This window comes from Mobula birostris, chromosome 29 (genome assembly GCF_030028105.1).
Source record: "Mobula birostris isolate sMobBir1 chromosome 29, sMobBir1.hap1, whole genome shotgun sequence".
NCBI lineage: Eukaryota > Metazoa > Chordata > Chondrichthyes > Myliobatiformes > Myliobatidae > Mobula > Mobula birostris.
Genome location: NC_092398.1, coordinates 14,111,267 through 14,131,748, shown reverse-complemented (window position 1 = coordinate 14,131,748; position 20,482 = coordinate 14,111,267). Strand labels below are relative to the sequence as shown.

The following is a 20,482-nucleotide window of genomic DNA, read 5'->3' as shown; positions in this document are numbered from 1 at the left end:
CAAGGTGTAGCACCATCTTAGCCCCCCTCCCCCGATCAGTGTCACATGAAGCCAGGGGGCAGGTGGTGGATGAGCAGTCGGTGCCCATCACATTCCTGGTCATATGACCAGTGATGCCAGGCGGACAATCTCTGAGAAGTATTGATAATGGCTGGTGTCACCCATCTTGTAAAAACACTGCCCAGAAGAAGGCAATGGCAAAACACTTCTGTAGAAAAATTAGCCAAGAACAGTCACGGCCTTGGAAAGACCAAGATAGATGACACAGCACGTAACAAATGAACATATCTTGATATTTCCTTATCTCTTTGTAATATATAAGGAGACCATACAGCCTATCATAGTTATGCTAGCTCTCAGAGTAATTCCATCACACTGGGGGCATTTTACAGCGGTGAATTAACCAAGCAAACAAGCTTTCCTTTGGAATGTTGGGGGGAGGTACTGAGGCACAAACACAAAAAAATCTGCTGGTGCTGGAAATCCAGAGCAACGCACGCAAAACGCCGGAGGAACTCAGCAGGTCAGGCACCATCGATGGAAAAGAATAAACCGTCAACATTTCGGGCAGAGACCCTTCATCCGCGAGGAAGCGCATGCGGCCACAGAGAGAGGGCGCAAATGCCAGACAGACAGAAGCAGAGGTTGCGGGCGAACTCGGGAAATGCTGCAGTACCACTTGCAGTACTTGTACCACGCTGAGTGATTTGGAGCTGCCTCCTTTCAATAAAGGCTTTATCTCTTGGCAAAATTGCCTTGTTGAACGGATATTGATCTTCATGGCTCAGAGGTGCGATGGTTACCTGCATTTTGCCTGAGGTGTATTTCACTTTAATGCTGAATCAATATGATTTGCATCAATAGAGATGTCGTCTGGTGGCAAGTCAATGATCCTCACATCTCTGTTGAAGATTCTCCTAGATTAAAGCTCCTAATCCTTTGACGTTTCTCATAACCGGCAAAAGAGTTCATATCTTGTTCAAAGACCAAGGAAAGCAGAATGAGTGGGGATCTCATTGAAACCTATCGAATATTGAAAGACCTACACAGCGCGGATGTGGAGAGGATGTTTCCTATAGTGGGGGAGTCTAGGACCAGAGGGCACAGCCTAAGAATGGAAGAAAGTCCCTTCAGAACAGAGATGAGGAGGAATTTCTTTAGCCAAAGGATGGTAAATCTATGGAATTTATTGCCTCAGATGACTGTGGAGGTCAAGTCATTCGATATATTTGGGGGGAGGGAGGAGAAGATGGTGGCACGACACAGGGCGCGTAGCGTCTCCGGTGAAATGATATTGTATTTGCTAAATATGGTACCGTGCACAATTCTGATTTGATGGAGACGGATGTGAGAAGCACAGAGGAACATCTGGAGAAACTTCTGAAATGCCCGCTTCGCTGCCGCTGCTACTGTGCGATCGAGAATCTCCGGAGGGAAGGCCCCAAAATCCTTGGCTTTGCCCGCTGCTGGCGGCCGGGGCGGGGTCGAAGCGCTCGGCAGAGATGGTGTTCAATGCTCGGTGTCGGAGGGCTGGTCGGAGCTCGAAGTTTTCGGACGACTCAGAGTCAGGCTGTGGTCAGGTATAGCAGGGAGAGTTTTCTTTCTTCTCCCATCTGTGTGAGATGTGGGACTTTCGAGAGACTTTGAACTTTTTTACCGTGCCCATAGCCTGTTCTTCATCAAGTTACGGTATTGCTTGCACTGTCGTAACTATATGTTATAATTATGTGGTTTTTGTCAGTTTTTCAGTCTTGGTCTGTCCTGTGTTTCTGTGGTATCACACCAGAGGAATATTGTATCATTTCTTAATGCGTGCATTACTAAATGATAATAAAAGAGGATTGCGTGTCCTCATAATCTAATCTAATCTAATATTTAAAGCAGGGGTTGATAGGTTCTTGGTCAGCAAGGGTGTCAAAGGTTACAGGGAGAAGGCAGGAGAGTGAAATTGAGAGGGATAATAAAGCAGCCAAGATCTGATGGTAGAGCAGACGCGATAGGCCAAATGCCACAATTCTGACCCTTTAGTCTAAACTGGAAATCAGGAGCAAAATAGAAAATGCTGGAAAGGGTCCAAAGATCAGGCAGCATCTGTGGCAAAGGAGAGTTAATATTTCAAGATGATGACTATTCCTCAACACTGGGAAAATGTTTTGGAGTAAAACACATTTCAATGTGCAGGAAAGAGACAAGGAGAAAGGAAGGCAGTACTTGGGCAAAGAGGAGGAGGGGTTAAAGGTCAAAATGGGTCCTAGAGCTGGGTGAGAGCATATAGTGAATGTTCTCTCTTTCTCAGTTTTCTTTCCACCTTCTCGGAAGATGTGAGATCAAAAGGTGAGATAGGAGGAGGAAGATCACACTGTAACACTGCCAAACATTAGAAAATCTGCAGAGCCTGGAAATGCAGAACAACACACAACAAAATGCTGGGGGACCTCAGCAAGTCAGGCAGCATCTCTGGAAACTGGAAAAGAATAAACAGGGTTGACTTTTTTGGCCTGAGACCCTTCTTCAGGACTGCCGTCGTTTTATTGAATAAAACACCTCAGAGGTAGCAGTATGTCCTCAATAGGGACAGTAACATTGACAACAACACATACAGAAACGTGCATACTCGCATACACACACACAATCAGGAGCAGGGTTTTCAATGGAATTATCCTTGTCATGGAACATAGAACAGTACAGCACAGGAACAGGCCCTTCGGCCCACAATGTTGTGCTGTACCAATTAGTTATCAAATGGTTAACTAAACTAATCTCTTCTGCCTACACAATACCCATATAAGTTCATTTTCCTCACATTCATGTACCTATCTAAATGTCTCTTCAAAGTCTCCAATGTTTCTGCTTTTACTGCCACCCCAGGGAGCGCATTCCCGAAGTTTGGATCGGTATGTGGATGGTAGGGGCATGGGGAGCAATTTTCATAGTCATAGTCATAGTCATACTTTATTGATCCCGGGGAAAATTGGTTTTCGTTACAGATGCACCATAAATAATAAATAATAATAGAACCATAAATAGTTAAATAGTAATATGTAAATTATGCCAGTAAATTATGAAATAAGTCCAGGACCAGCCTATCGGCTCAGGGTGTCTGACCCTCCAAGGGAGGAGTTGTAAAGTTTGATGGCCACAGGCAGGAATGACTTCCTATGTCGCTCGGTGCTGCATCTCGGAGGAATGAGTCTCTGGCTGAATGTACTCATGTGCTCAACCAGTCCATTATGTAGTGGATGGGAGACATTGTCCAAGATGGTATGCAACTTAGACAGCATCCTCTTTTCAGACACCACCGTGAGAGAGTCCAGTTCCATCCCCACAACATCACTGGCCTTATGAATGAGTTTGTTGATTCTGTTGGTGTCTGCTACCCTCAGCCTGCTGTCCCAGCACACAACAGCAAACATGATAGCACTGGCCACCACAGACTCGTGGTGCAGGTTGATGTGAGTAGGCAGTTTAAATAGTTCAGCATGGACTAGATAGGTCAAAGGGCCTGTTTCTGTGCTCTACTTCTCTATGACCCTATGACCCACCATTCTCAGTGTAAAAAAAACTTGCCCCTCACATTTTATTTGAAATTGCCCCTTCTCTCACTCCCCTCCCCTTCCATCCCGTGGATTCCGAGACACTGACCAATGCTCCAATTTCAACCAACATTGGGAATTTGAGAAAAAAACACAACCGAATCTGCAAACCCGAAGAAACATTTCCAGCAAACACTGCAAATCGCAAAACTAACGCGGTAGATTTGGAATTGAGCCCAAGGCTTCTAACAATATACTTCCGTAATGTGGAAGCAGGGTCATGGGTTTGGTGAATGAGACAGATGACACTGACTATGAAAGAGTATATTGATCATTTATTTACAACAGTAAAACATTGGACCAAACATCTAAGTTCCCCCCAAGTTACATGAAACCACCCTGGTTTCCTTGGCTATGTAAGTCCAGGGAAGACAACCCCTGGCCCTGCCAAACTCGTGAGGTGCTTGATCCCACCCCAAACCCCTGTTTGTGTGGATGTTGTGTCATTTACAAATTATTGCTACAAAATAATAGATAGTACACTGTATACAATTAAAGGAATTGTATTTATTAGATTAAATTAGATTAGATTATGAGGACACGCAGTCCTCTTTTATTGTCATTTAGTAATGCATGCATTAAGAAATGATACAATATTCCTCCAGAATGATATCACAGAAACACAAGACAAACCAAGACTGGAAAAGACTGACAAGAACCACATAATTATAACATATAGTTACATCAGTGCAAAGCAATACCGTAATTTGATAAAGAACAGACCATGGGCACAGTAAAAAAAAGTCTCAAAGTCTCTCGAAAGTCCCATCATCTCACGCAGACGGTAGAAGGAAGAAAAAAAAACTCTCCCTGCCATGAACCTCCAGCTCCACAAACTTGCCGATGCAGCATCCTGGAAGCACCCGACCACAGCCAACTCTTGAGTCCGTCCGAAAGCTTTGAGCCTCCGACCAGCCCTCCGACACCGAGCACCGAGCACCATCTCTGCCGAGCGCTTCGACCCCGGCCCCAGCAACGGGCAATAGGCAAAGCCGAGGATTTGGGGCCTTCCCCTCCGGAGATTCTCGATCGCACAGTAACAGCGGCAGCGAAGCAGGCACTTCAGAAGTTTCTACAGATGTTCCTCCGCGCTTCTCACGTCCGTCTCCATCAGATCAGGATTGTGCACAGTACTACTTAACAAATACCGATATCATTTCAGAGTGGCCACTCGCGCTGCCATCTTCTCCTCCCCTCTTAAATAAAGGGTTAGTAAAGAATAACAAAAAGAAAAAGGCCCATTCTAATTAAACAGTCAAATGTACACAAGCTGGAGCTCATCTTGAACTTCACTGTCACTCACGCGCTGGGCCCCTCGGTCAACGTGAAAGCGCACACCACCTTCCAAATGTTGCTCGCAATCCATCTCGAACACACGGGTCTCCCACCGGATCGTATGCTATGACCAGTTCTCCCCAGCATCTTCTCTCTCCATCTCCTCTCGAACAAAAACCCAAGACCAACCTTATTGTCCCTCACCAAGAAAAACTTCCCGCTACTTGGCTGGCACACATTCCATATCATCCCTTATCTTCAACGATAACCCAGGAAGGGTGAAAGCAGAACAAACAGCTCTTACAGAGCTGCTAAATGAAGTACCTACAGCAAAACAGTAAAGATGTGAACCAGGGTGTTACATACATAAATTGCAAAACTAGACACTTAACAAACGGATACTTGGCTAAGAGGGTGCATGGGCTTCCCTAAGTCTGGAGCATGCTTATCCAAGAGTTCTTCAGCACTGGTCACAACCTTAGTGTGAACAGGCCCTGGGGATGAAAGAAAGAGGTCAAACCTCCCACGTGTGCTACTCTTATACCCCTGAGGTGCTTGAAACCAGACACCGGTGCCGTGGCGCACACGGCAACCAATGGGAAAGGGCCGCTTAATCCCTCAAAACAGGCCAATCGATGCCCGGCACAGTAGAGACGGCTTTTGACCGACAAGTGAACCAACTCCTTCCCTTCTCAAATGTGATTACTTCAACAAGGTGGCACTTAGGAGACTGAACTGTTCCTTCAAAATAATGAAGTCAATCCAATCAAAAATGTTAATGAGTACCTTTAATGAGTACAGATGGCCCAGGTAAATGCCAGAGCCCTGGCAGGTTATTGTTGATTAATTAGTATGAGTTAATTAAGCAGAATTCCTCAGCTAAAATTTTTTTTTCACTATGCAGCTGCCTTCTGTGACTGTGGAGATTTTGAACATTCTTTAGGTGAAAACCTTGAACTAAACTTTCAAGGCATCTCCTTCGCTAGGTAACACACATAAAAGTTGCCAGTGAACACAGCAGGCCAGGCAGCATGTCTAGGAAGCGGTACAGTCGACGTTTCAGGCCGAGACCCTTCGTCAGGACTAACTGAAAGAAGAGCTAGTAAGAGATTTGAAAGTGAGAGGGGGAGGGGGAGATCCGACATGATAGGAGAAGACAGGAGGGGGAGGGATGGAGCCAAGAGCTGGACAGATGATTGGCAAAAGGGATATGAGAGGATCATGGGACAGGAGGCCTAAGGAGAAAGAAAAGGGGGAGGGGGAAGCCCAGAGGATGGGCAAGAGGTATAGTGAGAGGGACAGAGGGAGAAAAAGGAGAGAGAGAAAAAGAATGTGTGTATATAAATAAATAAATAACGGGTGGGGTACGAGGGGGAAGTGGGGCATTAGCAGAAGTTGACTTCTCAAACTTCCGTTAATGCCCCACCTCCCCCTGGTACCCCATCCGTTTTTTATTTATATACACACATTCTTTTTCTCTCTCTCCTTTTTCTCCCTCTGTCCCTCTCACTATACCCCTTGCCCATCCTCTGGGCTTCCCCCTCCCCCTTTTCTTTCTCCCTAGGCCTCCTGTCCATGTTCCTCTCATATCCCTTTTACCAACCATCTGTCCAGCTCTTGGCTCCATCCCTCCCCCTCCTGTCTTCTCCTATCATTTTGGATCTCCCCTTCCCCCTCCCACTTTCAAATCTCTTACTAGCTCTTCTTTCTGTTAGTCCTGAGGAAGGGTCTCGGCCCGAAACATCAACTGTACCTCTTCCTAGAGATGCTGCCTGGCCTGCTACGTTCACCAGCAACTTTTATGTGTGTTGTTTGAAATTCCAGCATCTGCAGATTTCCTCATGTTTGCGTTCCTTTGCTCGATTGCAGGTTGCTGTCTTGAACCTGCTCAGCTGTTTGGCTGAATATCCGGCTCCTCTGTAGGGGAGCTTCCTCCTTGTCTGGATGACCACATACCCCCCCAGTCTAAGTCACGAAATTAGATCAATTTGGCCCTCCCCCACCCCCTGGCTATTTTGTGGGATCTTGCTGTGCACAGAGAAGCCAAGGTCAGATAATACTAGTCACAGGAACAATTAGCTCAGCAATACCATGGAATGCCCTCCAGGAGGACCACAACCTTGTCGTTGGGTTTGGAGGCTTGCGTGCCTCAATGACCTGGAGAACTTTGTTAGCTGGAGTCAGGGCTTTAGACTTTGACTCTCGGTAGGGTCACCCATGCCAAATAGGTCAAAGGGTAGAGGCCAGACTAAGAGTGGTCCACCGGTCCTCCAGGTCCTCCAGGTTCGGGGGTCCAGCTCAGGGCTAACAACCCAGACTGGTCAAACAAAATTGTTATGGAAATACCAATGAAAGCATCCTTCTACATCTCAATGTGACGGTATTCCTGAATGTCCACCTGGAACTTGCGTGACTGACAGCAGAGAAAACCAAGCTACTGACACGATGAAGGAAGCCCTGAACACCACCAGAGATGGAGGACCTTCACTGCTGCCCGAAATGCCAGCAGCATAACAGGCAGTAAAGAGACCGTGGGATACATCAACCAATCGACGACCTACATTTCCATCTTTATCTTTATCTCAATTTAGCAACCTTTATCACTCTGTCTTTCACTCTGCTTAACATGTGCAAGGGACCTGTCTGTCTCCATACTCAGCGGCCACTCTGTCAGGTACACCCGCGTGTAAATGCAACTTTCGAAGCAGCCAATCACAAGGCAGCAACTCAATGCATAAAAGCATGCAGACATGGTCAAGAGATCCAGTTGATGTCCAGACCAAACATCAGAATGGGGAAGAAATGTGATCTGAGTGACCTTGACCATGGAATGATTGTCGGTGCCAGACAGGGTGGTTTGAGTATCTCAGAAACTACTGATCTCTTGGGATTTTCACGCACAACAATCTTTAGAATTTACGGAGAAATGATGCAATAAACAAAAAACAGTCAATGAACAGCAGTTCCGTTGGTGAAAACGCCTTGTTAATTTGAGAGGTCAGTGGAGAATGGAGAGACTGGTTCAAGCTGACAGGAAGGTGACAGTAACTCAAATAACCACACGTTACAGTAGTGGTGTGCAGAAGAGCATCTCTGCACATTCAACAAGTTGAGCCTTACAGTGGATGGTCTACAACAGCAGAAGACCACAGCGGGTTCCACTCCTGTACCTAGTAAACTGGCCAATGAGTATATATATGTCACACCCTATACAACTGCAATTCCTTCCTGACTTGAAGAAAGATGAATCAAATCAGCTTTTATAATTGAATGAAACGGGTAGCAAAATTTTATCTGAGTCCGACTAACAAGGATGCATTTATTGGCAGCAGGTACTTCCCCTGGAACGGCAACAATTTTTTCAAAGAATTCATTCTTGGGATGTTAGATATCTTTCCTTATTTCCAACTGTGCTCTCTGTAACTATCCATGCAAGAGGATGGAGTCACATAAAGGAGAGATTTCTTTTTATAAAAATTGGGTGGACTAATTAAATCTACGTGCGACTGAGCAGCTTCGATTTTATTGAAGGCAACGGTAACTCAAATAGTGACGCGTTACAACAGTGGTGCGCAGAAGAGCATCTCTGAACGCACAACACGTCGAACCTTGAGGTGGACGGGCTACAGCAGCAGAAGACCATGAATGTACAGGCAGTGGCCACTTTATTTGGCACAGGAGGTATCTAAAAAAGTGGCCACTGAATGTATATCTCTCTTCCCTCCTATCTCTCCATCTGTCTATCAATCTATTGTCTACCTTTTTAAGTTTCTCTGGCCAAGTATATCAATTCTCAGACATCACTTTCCCCTCATGCCTGAGATTTAATTCCATTCCAAGAGGCCCCTCAAGCCCTGACGTTGAAAATTAATTAGTTATTTTTATGTTCCTTTATAGTCCGTAATGTTGTCACGTGTGCAGAGATTTAGTGAAGAACTTCTTCTTGCCTGTCATCCCAAGCAGATGACGGCAGAATAGAACTTCAACGTCATTGCTAAAGATAACAAGATAACAAGATTGTGGTGCTACTTCAGTCTGTGCAAAACAGATATTTATTTACAATGGATGCAAAATGGCTTGATATTTTTTTTAATTCCCAAATTTACATGCAACAAGTGATTTTGACAGTCTATGACACTCAGAGGCCATTGGCAAGCCAGAGTGTAGCATTACTCAGCCGCACAACAGCCCTCGGGAAGAAGCTGTTTTTCAGTCTTATTGTCTTGACTGAGATGTTTCTGATCTCCTACCAGATGGCAGGACGTTGAACAGACGGTGCCCGGGCTGGGATGGGTTTTTAATGATGTTACGGGAGCGCTGTAGGCACCGAGATTTTTAGGTAGTCTCCAGGTCCAGTAGTTGAGACCCGATGATGTGCTGAGACATCCCAATGACCCGCTGGAGTGCTTTGTGATCTGTCTTGCTGCAGCTAGAGTCCCACACAGTCATTCCGAATGTCAGTATCCTCTCTATTGCACATCGATAAAAACTGGCCACCAATTTTTGGAGTAGATTAATTCTCCTTCAGCATCTCAGGTAGTAAAATCGTGTTGTTCCTTCCCTGCTATCGAGGTTGTGTTGACGGACCAAGTGGGCTCCTCGGTGACGCTCATCCCCAAAGACGTGAAACTGGAGACCCTTTTCACTACCTCACCATATAGGAATAATGGGGCTTGTTCGGGACCTCTTGCCTTCCTGAAGTCAGTTATCAATTCTTTTGACTTCTTGATGGTGACTGATAGGTTGTGTTTCCTGCACCAGCCAGACAGTTTCAGCACCTCCTCTCTAAATACGGATTCATTATTGTTTGTGCTTAGGCCAATCACAGTTGTGTCGTCCATAACTTTGCTGATTGAGCTTGTACCATGAGAATAGGTGAGGAGAGAATAGAGAAGTGGGTTCAGTACACACCCCTGCGGGGCACCCACTGGCAGAGCAGGAGAGCTTTCCTATTTTAGCTTTTGCTATTCCGAAGCACATCAATGGGTCAAAGGTTCAATAATACAATTTATTACCAGGGAATGTATACAGGATACAACCTGAAATTCTTACTCTTCACAGACGCCCACAAAACAAAAAACGCAAAGTATGAATGACAGAAAAGATTAGAACCCAAAGCCCCCTCTCCCCTCCCACACACAGCAAAAGCATCAACTCTCCCACTCCCCCACTTACTCTAGCGAAAGCATCAACCCCTCCCTCCATCACCCACCTTGTAAGCAATAGCAAAGTCCCCCAGACCATGATCTAGACTCGATCAAAAACTACTGTCCATCCCAACACCTCAATGTCTCAGACCGGCTCTCTCTGCTCCTAGCCAGGGGGAGAGAGAGATATCGCTGCTGCCACAGAAAGAGGGAGAACGACAGTTCGCTATTTCGATTTCACAAACTGCTGCGTCGCTTGTCCGAGTTCACCGACTCGAGAACCAGCGGACTCTCACTCACCACCGAGAGAGCGAGAGGGATCGCTTGACTGTTGGGCCTTGTTTCGTCAGCAGCGTCCACTGCCCACTTTCTCGGTGCTTCAATCACCCGCACCACTTCCGTTGATGACATCGGTGAGGAGGCGGGTCACCCACAGGGCCGCTCCCCAGAAGCGCGCGCCTTCCAGGCCGCACCTGGAGGTATCAAAACGCCAGGCCACACGGCAAGCCCCAGAGCGAGAACCCATCGCCGTGAAGAACCGTAGTTTGAGCTGCCGCAGGACTCTGACAGGACCCCAGCCACCTTGAAAAGAAGAATGAGACTTGAGAAGAGAATAAAATGCCTCGAAGAGTAAACTCTTTCTGCACAGGATGCAGAATATACTGAAGCAGATACAAAGGTAAAAAGCCAAAGTGCAAAGGTCACATCAAGGTAGTTTAAGAGATCAAGAGTTTGTCTTTAGTGCATGGGCGGAACGTACAGGAGTCTGATACCAGCGGGATAGAAGCTGTCAACGAGGCTGCTGATACATACTTCCAAGCATCTGCATCTTCTGCCTGGTGGGAGAGAGAAGAAGGAAGAATGAATGTGGTTATGTTGGCTGCTTTCCCGAGGCTTTGAGAAGCGTTTGATGTGCTAAAAGCATTGGCATCTCGAGCACAAGAGAAGCACTGCCCTCGGATCACCGTGCCGCCACCTCACAGCAGCGACAGGGCAGTCCGAAGCGGCCTCTCTCATTTGCTGTAACGAAGCAGAAAATGCCGGCAGTGCCCGGCAGGTCGGGCAACGGAGGCGGAGGCAGAAACAGTGAAGGCTTAAGGCCAGAGCCTGTGAAAGTCACGGCAGAAAAGTAGATGGCCAATCCGCCCATCATACCAGTTATAGCATGGCCGGTCTGCACTTCAATTCCTGCAGCTGCCTCCGGTTAAGATCCCTATGTATCTTTGCACTAAAAAGCCCATTGTTCCCAGTGTGGAAGGTTATATTGCCCTTTTTAAGCGTGTTTTTTATGATCACAAGACCCTGCCGGACATTAAGAACTTAAATTACTGCGGGTCTATCCCATCAGCGAGTTGCTTATTGGCGGAGGAATTGAAGGATCCAGACTTGGCGCAGATCTTGCTGCTGCCTGCGTCAGAGAGGCATCGGAGAAGTTGGCGTGCAGTCTAACAGCAGGGGACTGTCTTAGTGATCGCTAGACCCTGTTGGACATTGTTAATGCGGAATGCTGCAAGTCTGGTCTGCTGATTTATTGGCAGACGACAGGGGCGGATGGCAGAGGACGAGGCCTCAAGCCGCGGTGTTGCCTGTTCACGGCTGCCAAGGAGAGAGGCATCGGAGGCGGTGTGGCACGGCATCCAAGCTGGAGTCAGTGCTTCCCCCTGGTGTTCTCTTGGCAGAATGCAAGCTGTACCGTGTTCAACTGCAGACTGCTGCAACATTCATGGACTCAGGGTCTTGGACTGCGTTTTTTTTGTGTGACTCTATTTTACTGCTATCTTATATGTGACATGTGCCTTGGTGCTGTACATGACCATTAGTACTGTGTTTTGCACCTCAACTCTGCCTCGTTTGACTGTATTCATGGGTAGTCATGTGTGGTTGAATGACAACCTTGAACTTCAAACTTGAGTTCCCACTGCCACAGGATGAAGTTGGCCGTGCATTTTCTCCACTCCTATCTCAACTTTGCCTCCTGATTCTCATTCTTGGACTGCGATGTTTTGCAATTGCCCAGATCTATTTATCTGCAGCCCACTGGTCAAGCACAGTTTTTCAATATTGAATTCTTCTTTCCTCAGTTTGATGACCTGAGAGATTGCACAGCCAGTTCTTCTAGGAATGTAATAGGCTGTGGCATCTAGTAGTAGGAAGACTTTTTTTTTCAATCAAAATCAAAGTCTGCAGATGCTGAAAACCTGAAATAAAAGATCGAAGTACATTTATTATCAAAGCGTGTATACTCTATACAACCTTGAGAATCGTCTCCTTACAGGCAGCCATAGAACAAATAATCCCAATAGAACCCATTTTTAAAAACTGTCAAACACCCAGAGTGCAAAATAAAGAACAAGTCATGCAAACAATAAAGAGTAAGCAAATAACATTCAGAACTAAAATTCACGAAAGTTAGTTCACCTCTGGAGCTGGTCCAGGAGCCCTTCAGTTGCAGGCTACAGCCTCTGTTCGGTGCAGAGATGGGTAAACCTCACCAAGCAGCAAGCTGAACATTGGCCCATCCCCTGCCTCCAGCCCCAGCACCCTGACCTTTTCAATCTGGCCTGGCACTTAAATCGGCCAGATCTTGCCTCGTTACTCCCTCTAGGACCCAGGCACTACTGTTTCAATACGCTGTCAGGCCTAGGCCCCACCAGCTCAATACTGCCTTGCCTCGCCTTGGAACTGGCACGTCAAATCATCTACAAGTTCGCTTCAGCAATGCCCAAGTATTGATTCGTTCCTTGCTCTTGGGCCTAGGCCCCGCTGTCTCGATTCGCCCCATACACACCATGCCACGAGCGTTCTACACCTTTGAGATGTCAGTTCACACCACAGGAATGCCAGGCTTTTTCAGGTAGCTCAAAACCTCTTGCCAAAAGGGAAGTTACAGGCCATTGATTGCAGTGATCATTTACCAGAAACATTCGTGATTAATAAACTAGTTAGTAGTTTTGTTTGCTGCCAGTAAGGCGTCACTGTGTTTCACCAGCGCCATCCTAAACTGAACTTAAAACGGAGAATGCTGAAAAACTCAACAGGTGAGGAACAGCATCTGTGGAAAGAGAAATCGACTTAAAGTTCCAAAGCTCTTGATATATCTTTGTAAGCGGAACAAGTGCTACACATGCCCTTACACTTCCTCCCTCACTACCATTCAGAGCCCCAAACAGTCCTTCCAGGTGAGGCGACACTTCACCTGTGAGTCGGCTGGGGTGATATACTGTGTCCTGTGCTCCCGATGTGGCCTTCTATATATTGGCGAGACCTGACGCAGACTGGGAGATCGTTTCGCTGAACACCTATGCTCTGCCTGCCAGAGAAAGCAGGATCTTCTGGTGGTCACACATTTTAATTCCACGTCCCATTCCCGTTCTGACATGTCTATCCATGGCCTCCTCTACTGTAAAGATGAAGCCACACTCAGGTTGGAGGAACAACACCTTATATTCCGTCTGGGTAGCCTCCAACCTGATGGCATGAACATTGACTTCTCTAACTTCCGCTAAGGCTCCACCTCCCCCTTGTACCCCATCCGTTATTTATTTATATACACACATTCTTTCTCTCTCTCTCCTTTTTCTCCCACTGTCCCTCTCACTATACCCCTTGCCCATCCTCTGGGCTTTCCCCCCTCCCACTTTTCTTTCTCCCTAGGCCTCCTGTCCCATGATCCTCTCATATCCCTTTTACCAATCACCTGTCCAGCTCTTGGCTCCGTCCCTCCCCCTCCTGTCTTCTCCTATCATTTCGGATCTCCCCCTCCCTCTCCCACTTTCAAATCTCTTACTAGCCCTTCTTTCAGTTAGTCCTGACGAAGGATCTCGGCCCAAAACGTCAACTGTACCTCTTCCTAGAGATGCTGCCTGGCCTGCTGCGTCCACCAGCAACTTTTATGTGTGTTGCTCTTGATATGTTCAATCTGTTTCCCCTCCATGGGTGCTGTCTGACCTGTTGAGTATTCTCTATTTTATTTCAAATTGGAGCATCTGCATTTTTTAAATTTTTTTATTGAATTATGCAGAGAACAATACTAAATGCTTAGATGACAGTGTATAGTTTAAGACATTTAGAGAACATATTTGGTGCTAGTAACATGGTAAGTGTTGGATTGTTGGTAAAAACCTATAATAGATATACATCAAACAATATAACAATAATAATAATAAGAAGAAGCACTTTATTGATCCTGAGTGGGAAATTATTTCATTACAGCAGCAACATTTAAAAACACACCCAGCAGTGTGCAGACTTAACAAACAATAAAGTACAGAAGAATAATATGCACATTAATAATTTGCCATATATAATAATAATGTACAAAATAATAAAGCAGATGCTATTGTATAATGATATGATAGAACTTCATGCTTACTTAGAGGAGCATTATACTGGCCAGAACCCTGATATCGTCAGCCGAGTTGGATATTCCTGAGATCATCTATTTCCGAGGTTACCCCCTGAAGTTGAGGGTGGCATCCGTTAGGTTTGATGTATCTTCAGAGGAGCTCCATGCTGGACACAGATCTTCTTCAGTGGTCAGGACATATTGTCACAAGGGAGATCTGGGTTTTCGGCATCTGCTTGGTCACCTCTGCTTCCTCCACCGCTGCAGTTCCAGCTCAGCGTTCAGTCAGTGGGTTTGGAAGCGGAACGCGCCTGGATGGACCGCATCGAGCTGTTTGCTCGTCCCAACCTTCAGCTTTGCCATTCAACCGTTTCTTTTGGCTGCTTTTAGGCCTATGGAGGGGCTGGGGAGAAGAGGAAGTGCTGAGGGAAACATCTGAGCACATTGGCCTATCCGGCAGAGTTTATTCCTCAAATAGAGGTCTGGGATTTCTCCAGCTGATGATCCTAGCCACTGCAATCCTTGCCTTGGGGCCTGCCCCCAGTGGATCCTTGTCCTCTTAGCCACTGGTGATGTCACCCTATCACAAAATGACCTCAGTTAGGCAATTTATTACACAAATCTTAACTAATTCAGATCTCGCACTTTATTGCCTCCATACAAGTATTGACGTAAATTTTGTTGACTCTGGACCAATAACTTAAATCACGCATGCTTGTTGGCCCCCTTTGTACCAACGTTCCCCTCAGACCACCACTCCAACCAACATAACCCTGAAATCGGGGATTTCCCATGGGCCAAATTATTGATCCTTCTCCCCGCCCCTGACGTGGGGGTCTCCCTTGTGATAGTTCTTGTTGCACTGCATTCAGTGCCCATCATTCTTATTCGCTTTCCTCATCAGTTCAAAAATGTGTGTTTCGATTTTGTTGGTTTTGGCCTGTCTGGATAACCGGTCTCAGCTTTTCATTGGCTCTGATCCAAGGCAGCAACATTGTATTGCTCTTCTTGCGGATAACGACTTGTACTTCATGCCCCTTTCCTTGTCCTCCCAGAATCAGACCAGTTCGAGCCAGTTTAGCCAAATCGGTCAATTGCCCGGCTCAAATTACTTCAGGTCACAGTGACCGACTGCCCTACTCATAAACCTGCAAGCTTTATCTACCAAAGAACATCTCACAAACAGCTTCTTACTTGGAATTGGTCCCTAGTTCGTCAGATTATCTATAGGGGCCTCATTGTGTCCTCTTTAAATTGCTTTGATCCAGCAATTCCTGAGTGAACACCAGTTCACAAAATGGAGGATGCAGAATGTGCTCACAAAATGGCAGCCTGCATGCCTTGCACTACATGGCAACACCAAAGACAAAGCAACACACACACACACACACAGTAGCGTAGTGGTTAGCACAACACTTTACAGTACAGGCAACCTGGGTTCAATTCTCGCCGCTGCCTGTAAGGAGTTTGTATGTTCTCCCTGTGACGGCGTGCTTTCCTCCCAAATTTACAGCTCGATGCGGTCTATCCAGGTGCGTTACGCTTCCAAACCCACTGACTGAATGCTGAGCTGGAACAGCAGCGGTAGAGGAAGCAGAGGTGACCAAGCAGATGCCAAAAACCCAGATCTCCCTTGTGACAATATGTCCTGACCGCTGAAGAAGGTCTGTGTCCAGCATGAACACAGAAAATTTACAAGGATATTGTCAGGACTTCAGTTATAGAGGAAGGTTGAAAAGATTAGGTCTTTAGTCCCCAATGATCAGATTAGATTATGAGGACATGCAGTTCTCTTTTATTGTCATTTAGTAATGCATGCATTAAGAAATGATACAGTATTCCTCCGGTGTGATATCACAGAAACACAGGACAGACCAAGACTGAAAAACTAACAAAAAACACATAATTATAACATATAGTTACAACAGTGCAACAATACCATAACTTGATGAAGAACAGGCCATGGCGCAGTAAAAAAGTTCAAAGTCTCTCGAAAGTCCCACATCTCACGCAGACGGGAGAAGGAAGAAAACTCTCCCTGCCATGCCCAACCACAGTCTGACTCTGAGTCGCTGGAAAACTTCAAGCTCTGATCAGCCCTCCGACACCGAGTACCGAGCACCACCTCTATCCGAACGCTTCGACCTCAGCCTCGGTCGCCAGCAGCAGGCAAAGCCGGGGATTCTGGGGCCTTCTCTCCGGAGGTTCTCAATCACACAGTAGCAGCGGCAGCGAACTGGACATTTCAGAAATGAGGGGAGATTTGATAGAGGTAAACAAAGTTAGGAGGGGTAAAGATAGGGTAAGTGCAAGCAGGCTTTTTCCACTGACGTTGGATGAGACTACAACTGGAGGTCATGTGTTAAGGGTGAAAGGTGAAACCTTTAAGGAGAACCTGAAGGGGAACTTCTTCATTCAGAGGGTGGAACGAGCTGCCCGTGGACGTGGGTTCGCTTGCAACATTGAAGAGAAGTCTGGATAAGTGCATGGATGGGAGAGGTTTGGAAGTCTATGGTCCAGGCGCAGGTCAGTGGGACTAGGCAGGATAACAGCTCAGCACGGACTAGACGGGCTGAAGTGCTCCATGACTCCATGACTGACTGCTCAGTGGGTTCTGAGGTGACAGAGGAGGCCAGTGTGGAAGCAGGGGTGAGCTAGTGCACGGTTCGTGACTTCGCTGCTAGCGACAGCAACGTTGCAGGGAATTAAGGGTTATAGGGGAAAGGCAGGTAGGTGGAGATGAGCCCATGGCCAGATCAGCCATAATGTTAATGAATGGTGGAGCAGGCTCGACGGGCCAGATGGCCGACTCCTGCTCCTATTTTTTACGTTCTTATCTCTCCCACCTATTCTACATAGCAGGTTTGGTGCGCAGCACAGGTTTACTATCTTTTGCTCCGTTGACATTTTGGGTGATTTTTAAGTGAAGCACATGGAGGATCAAAGAGATTAAAGATAAGCTTTATTCATCACAAGTACATCGTGTCAACGACCAACACAGTCTGAGGTTGTGCTGGGTGGGCAGGCCGGAAGTGTTGCCATGCTTCTACTGTCAACGTACCTACCGACTGCCCATTACGCCGTTGGCATTTAGGGCAGCGGTGAAGGTCCTCCATCTCTGGCGGCTCCCAGGTCCTCCCCTCCGACCTTCACCACCCTCAGCCGTGCAAGCTCCGGCCGGAGACCCAGGAGCACGCAGATGTAGAAGGGTTCTTCACCGCTGTCTCCGCAACAGTTTTGTTTGACCTGTCAGGGCTGTTAACCCTGAGCTGAACCCCCGAACCCGGAGAACCGGTGGACCGCTCTTAGTCTGACCTCTGCCCTTTGACCTGTTTGGCGTGGGTGACCCTTACCAAGAGCCAAAGCATAAATCTCTGACTCCAGCCAACATAGCCCTCCAGGTCATTGAGGCTCGCAAGCCTCCAAACCCAGCGACAAGGTTGTGGTCCTGTTGGAGGAGTGCTAACATTGCAGACCCACAAGTTATTAACTCTAACCTGTATGGCTTGGAGGAAACCAGAGCACCAGTAGAAGCCCACGCGGTCATAGGGAGAACACACAAAATCCTTGCAGGCGGTAGCGAGAATCAAACCCCCTATCTTAGAATTGGTGCTGTAAATCTTTATGCTACAAAACCGTGCTGCCCCCTACAGTACCAGGCCACGCTGCATTTTTTTTTGCTTCGCTGGTCTAGTGCAGAGTGCAGATTTAATATATTTTATATTTGACATTTTTAGCATTTTTTATGGTGGATGCTGGTACAAGAGTGTTAACAATTGTAAGATGTAACAGAGAAAGGGAATCAAGGCAGAAATTTAACCCCTGCATTTATCCAATGGGTAATAACAAGCAAATAACAGCACACTTCTGAAATTGGATGTTAACGCAGTCCTGTTACATTGATGGAGTCAAATGCATAGATGCCACCGAACTACTGTATATGTTTATCGCAGGGGATAAATTTCTGTTTTGCATTATCCTCTTGGAAATTATCAAATATTCTCCTCCTAAAGGACAATGATAGAATGATCATTTCTCTCTGTTTGCAGTTGATTTCATCGCAGGATTTGATTCCTACGGGTACCAAGCCCCTCAGAAGACCTCTCATTTACAGCTGCAGCCTCTGTACACGTAAGTGCTTCACACGGCGAGAAAGGGCCCAACTCCACCCCCCCCCCCCCACCAACCACTTGTTTACGTCTGGTGCGGACCCTCTGGGGGAATGCTGTCAGGATAATAATCCGTTTTTTTTAATCTTTCATGCCTGTCTGGGAGAAATGTCTTTAATTTTATCACTCCTCTGCTGTGATGGCAGCTGTTAATTGGTATTCTTCGGGGAACAAGGGAAGTTCAGAGCCAGGGGAGCTCTGGATATCTTAAGTACAAGAGCAGTGTTTGTAAGTACTCTGCTAACATCTCCATAGTTGATTAGAACAGTGCCACTAAGGAACTGGATCCACACGTTCAAATTTTATTATCAAAGTACAGATATGTTACCACATAGAACCCTGAGATTCATTTTCCTGCGGGCGTAATCAGCAAATCTGTAGAATAGTAACTATAACAGGATCAATGAAAGATCAACCAGAGTGCAGAAGACAACAAACTGTGCAAATATAAATAAATAGCAATTGATAACGAGAACACGTGATAAGGATTCCTTAAGGTGAGATCATTGGTTGTGCGACACACACAAAATGCTGGAGGAACTCAGCAGGTCAGGCAGCACCTCTGGGAAAAAAAGTGCAGTCAACGTTTCTGGCCGAGACCCTTCGGCAGGGTTGATTGTACTTTTTTCACAAGATCACAAGATCACAAGATCACAAGACAAAGGAGCAGAAGTAGGCCATTCGGCCCATCGAGTCTGCTCCACAGCTCCCCCATGAGCTAAACTATTCACCCATCTAGTTCCAATTTCCGGCTTTTTCCCCATGTCCCTTGATACCCTGACTAATTAGATACCTGTCAATCTCCTCCTTAAACACCCTCAATGATCGGGCCTCCACAGCCATATGTGGCAACGAATTCCACAAATCCACGACCCTCTGGCTAAAAAAATTTCTCCTCATCTCTGTTTTAACTGGGTACCCTCTAATTCTAAGACTATGGCCTCTTGTCCTGGATTCACCCACCAAGGGAAACAACCTTTCCACACCTACTCTGTCCAACCCTTTCAACATTCGAAAAGTTTCTATGAGATCCCCTCTCATTCTTCTATACTCTAATGAATACAGTCCAGGGGCCGACAAACGCTCCTCATATGTTAGCCCCTGCATTCGAGGAATCATGGATGCTGCCTGGCCTGCTGAGTTCCTCCAGCATTTTGTGGTTGTTGCTCGGATTTTATGTGTGGGCACATGGCCAAGTGGTTAAGGCATTGGATCAGCGACCTGAAGGTTGTGAGTTCGAGCCCCAGCCGAGACAACGTGTTGTGTCCTTGAGCAAGGCACTTAATCACACATTGCTCTGCGACGACACCGGTGCCAAGCTGTATGGGTCCTAATGCCCTTCCCTTGGACAACATCGGTGTCATGGAGAGGAGAGACTCGCAGCATGGACAACTGCTGGTCTTCCATACAACCTTGCCCAAGCCTGCAACCTGGAGAGTGAAGACTTTCCAGGCGCAGATCTATGGTCTCGCAAAACTAACGGATGCCTTAAACTGCTCGGATTTCCAGCATCTGCAGATTTTCTTTTGTGGGAACATCTCAATGGATGGGCAAGTGAGTGTAGTTATCTCTTTTGTTCAAAAGGCTGATGGTTGAGGGGTAGTAACTGTTCTTGAACCTGGTGGTGCAAGTCCTGAGGCTCTTGTACCTTATACCTGATGGGAGCAGCGAGAAGAGAGCATGGCCTGGGTGGTGGGGATCTCTGATGATGGATGCTGCTTTCCTACGGCAGCATTTCATGTAGATGTGCTCAATGGTTGCAGGGCTTTACCAGTTCCCTGTGGTTTCCTCACCCCTCTCCGGCCAGACCCATAATCCAAATCAGGGCCTCATGGTGTCTCACCCAGCTGAGCTGCTGTCTCACAACTCCTGCGATCCTGGTTCAGTTCTCTCCTTTTGTGCTGTCTTTGTGGAGTTTTCACGTTCTCCCTGCGACCTCATGGATATCCTCAG

At 46.7% G+C, this 20,482-nt stretch overlaps 1 protein-coding gene across 3 annotated transcripts in view; it reads left to right on the top strand.

Moving 5' to 3' along the window:
- Nucleotides 1–20,482, top strand: part of nkain1 (sodium/potassium transporting ATPase interacting 1) — an 883,832-nt gene that overhangs the window by 831,476 nt on the left and 31,874 nt on the right. For all 3 annotated transcript variants that reach the window (XM_072246605.1, XM_072246607.1, XM_072246608.1), the window contains one exon: nucleotides 18,410–18,491. In XM_072246605.1, coding sequence (XP_072102706.1) covers nucleotides 18,410–18,491 — 82 coding nt within the window. The remainder of the gene's footprint in view (nucleotides 1–18,409; nucleotides 18,492–20,482) is intronic.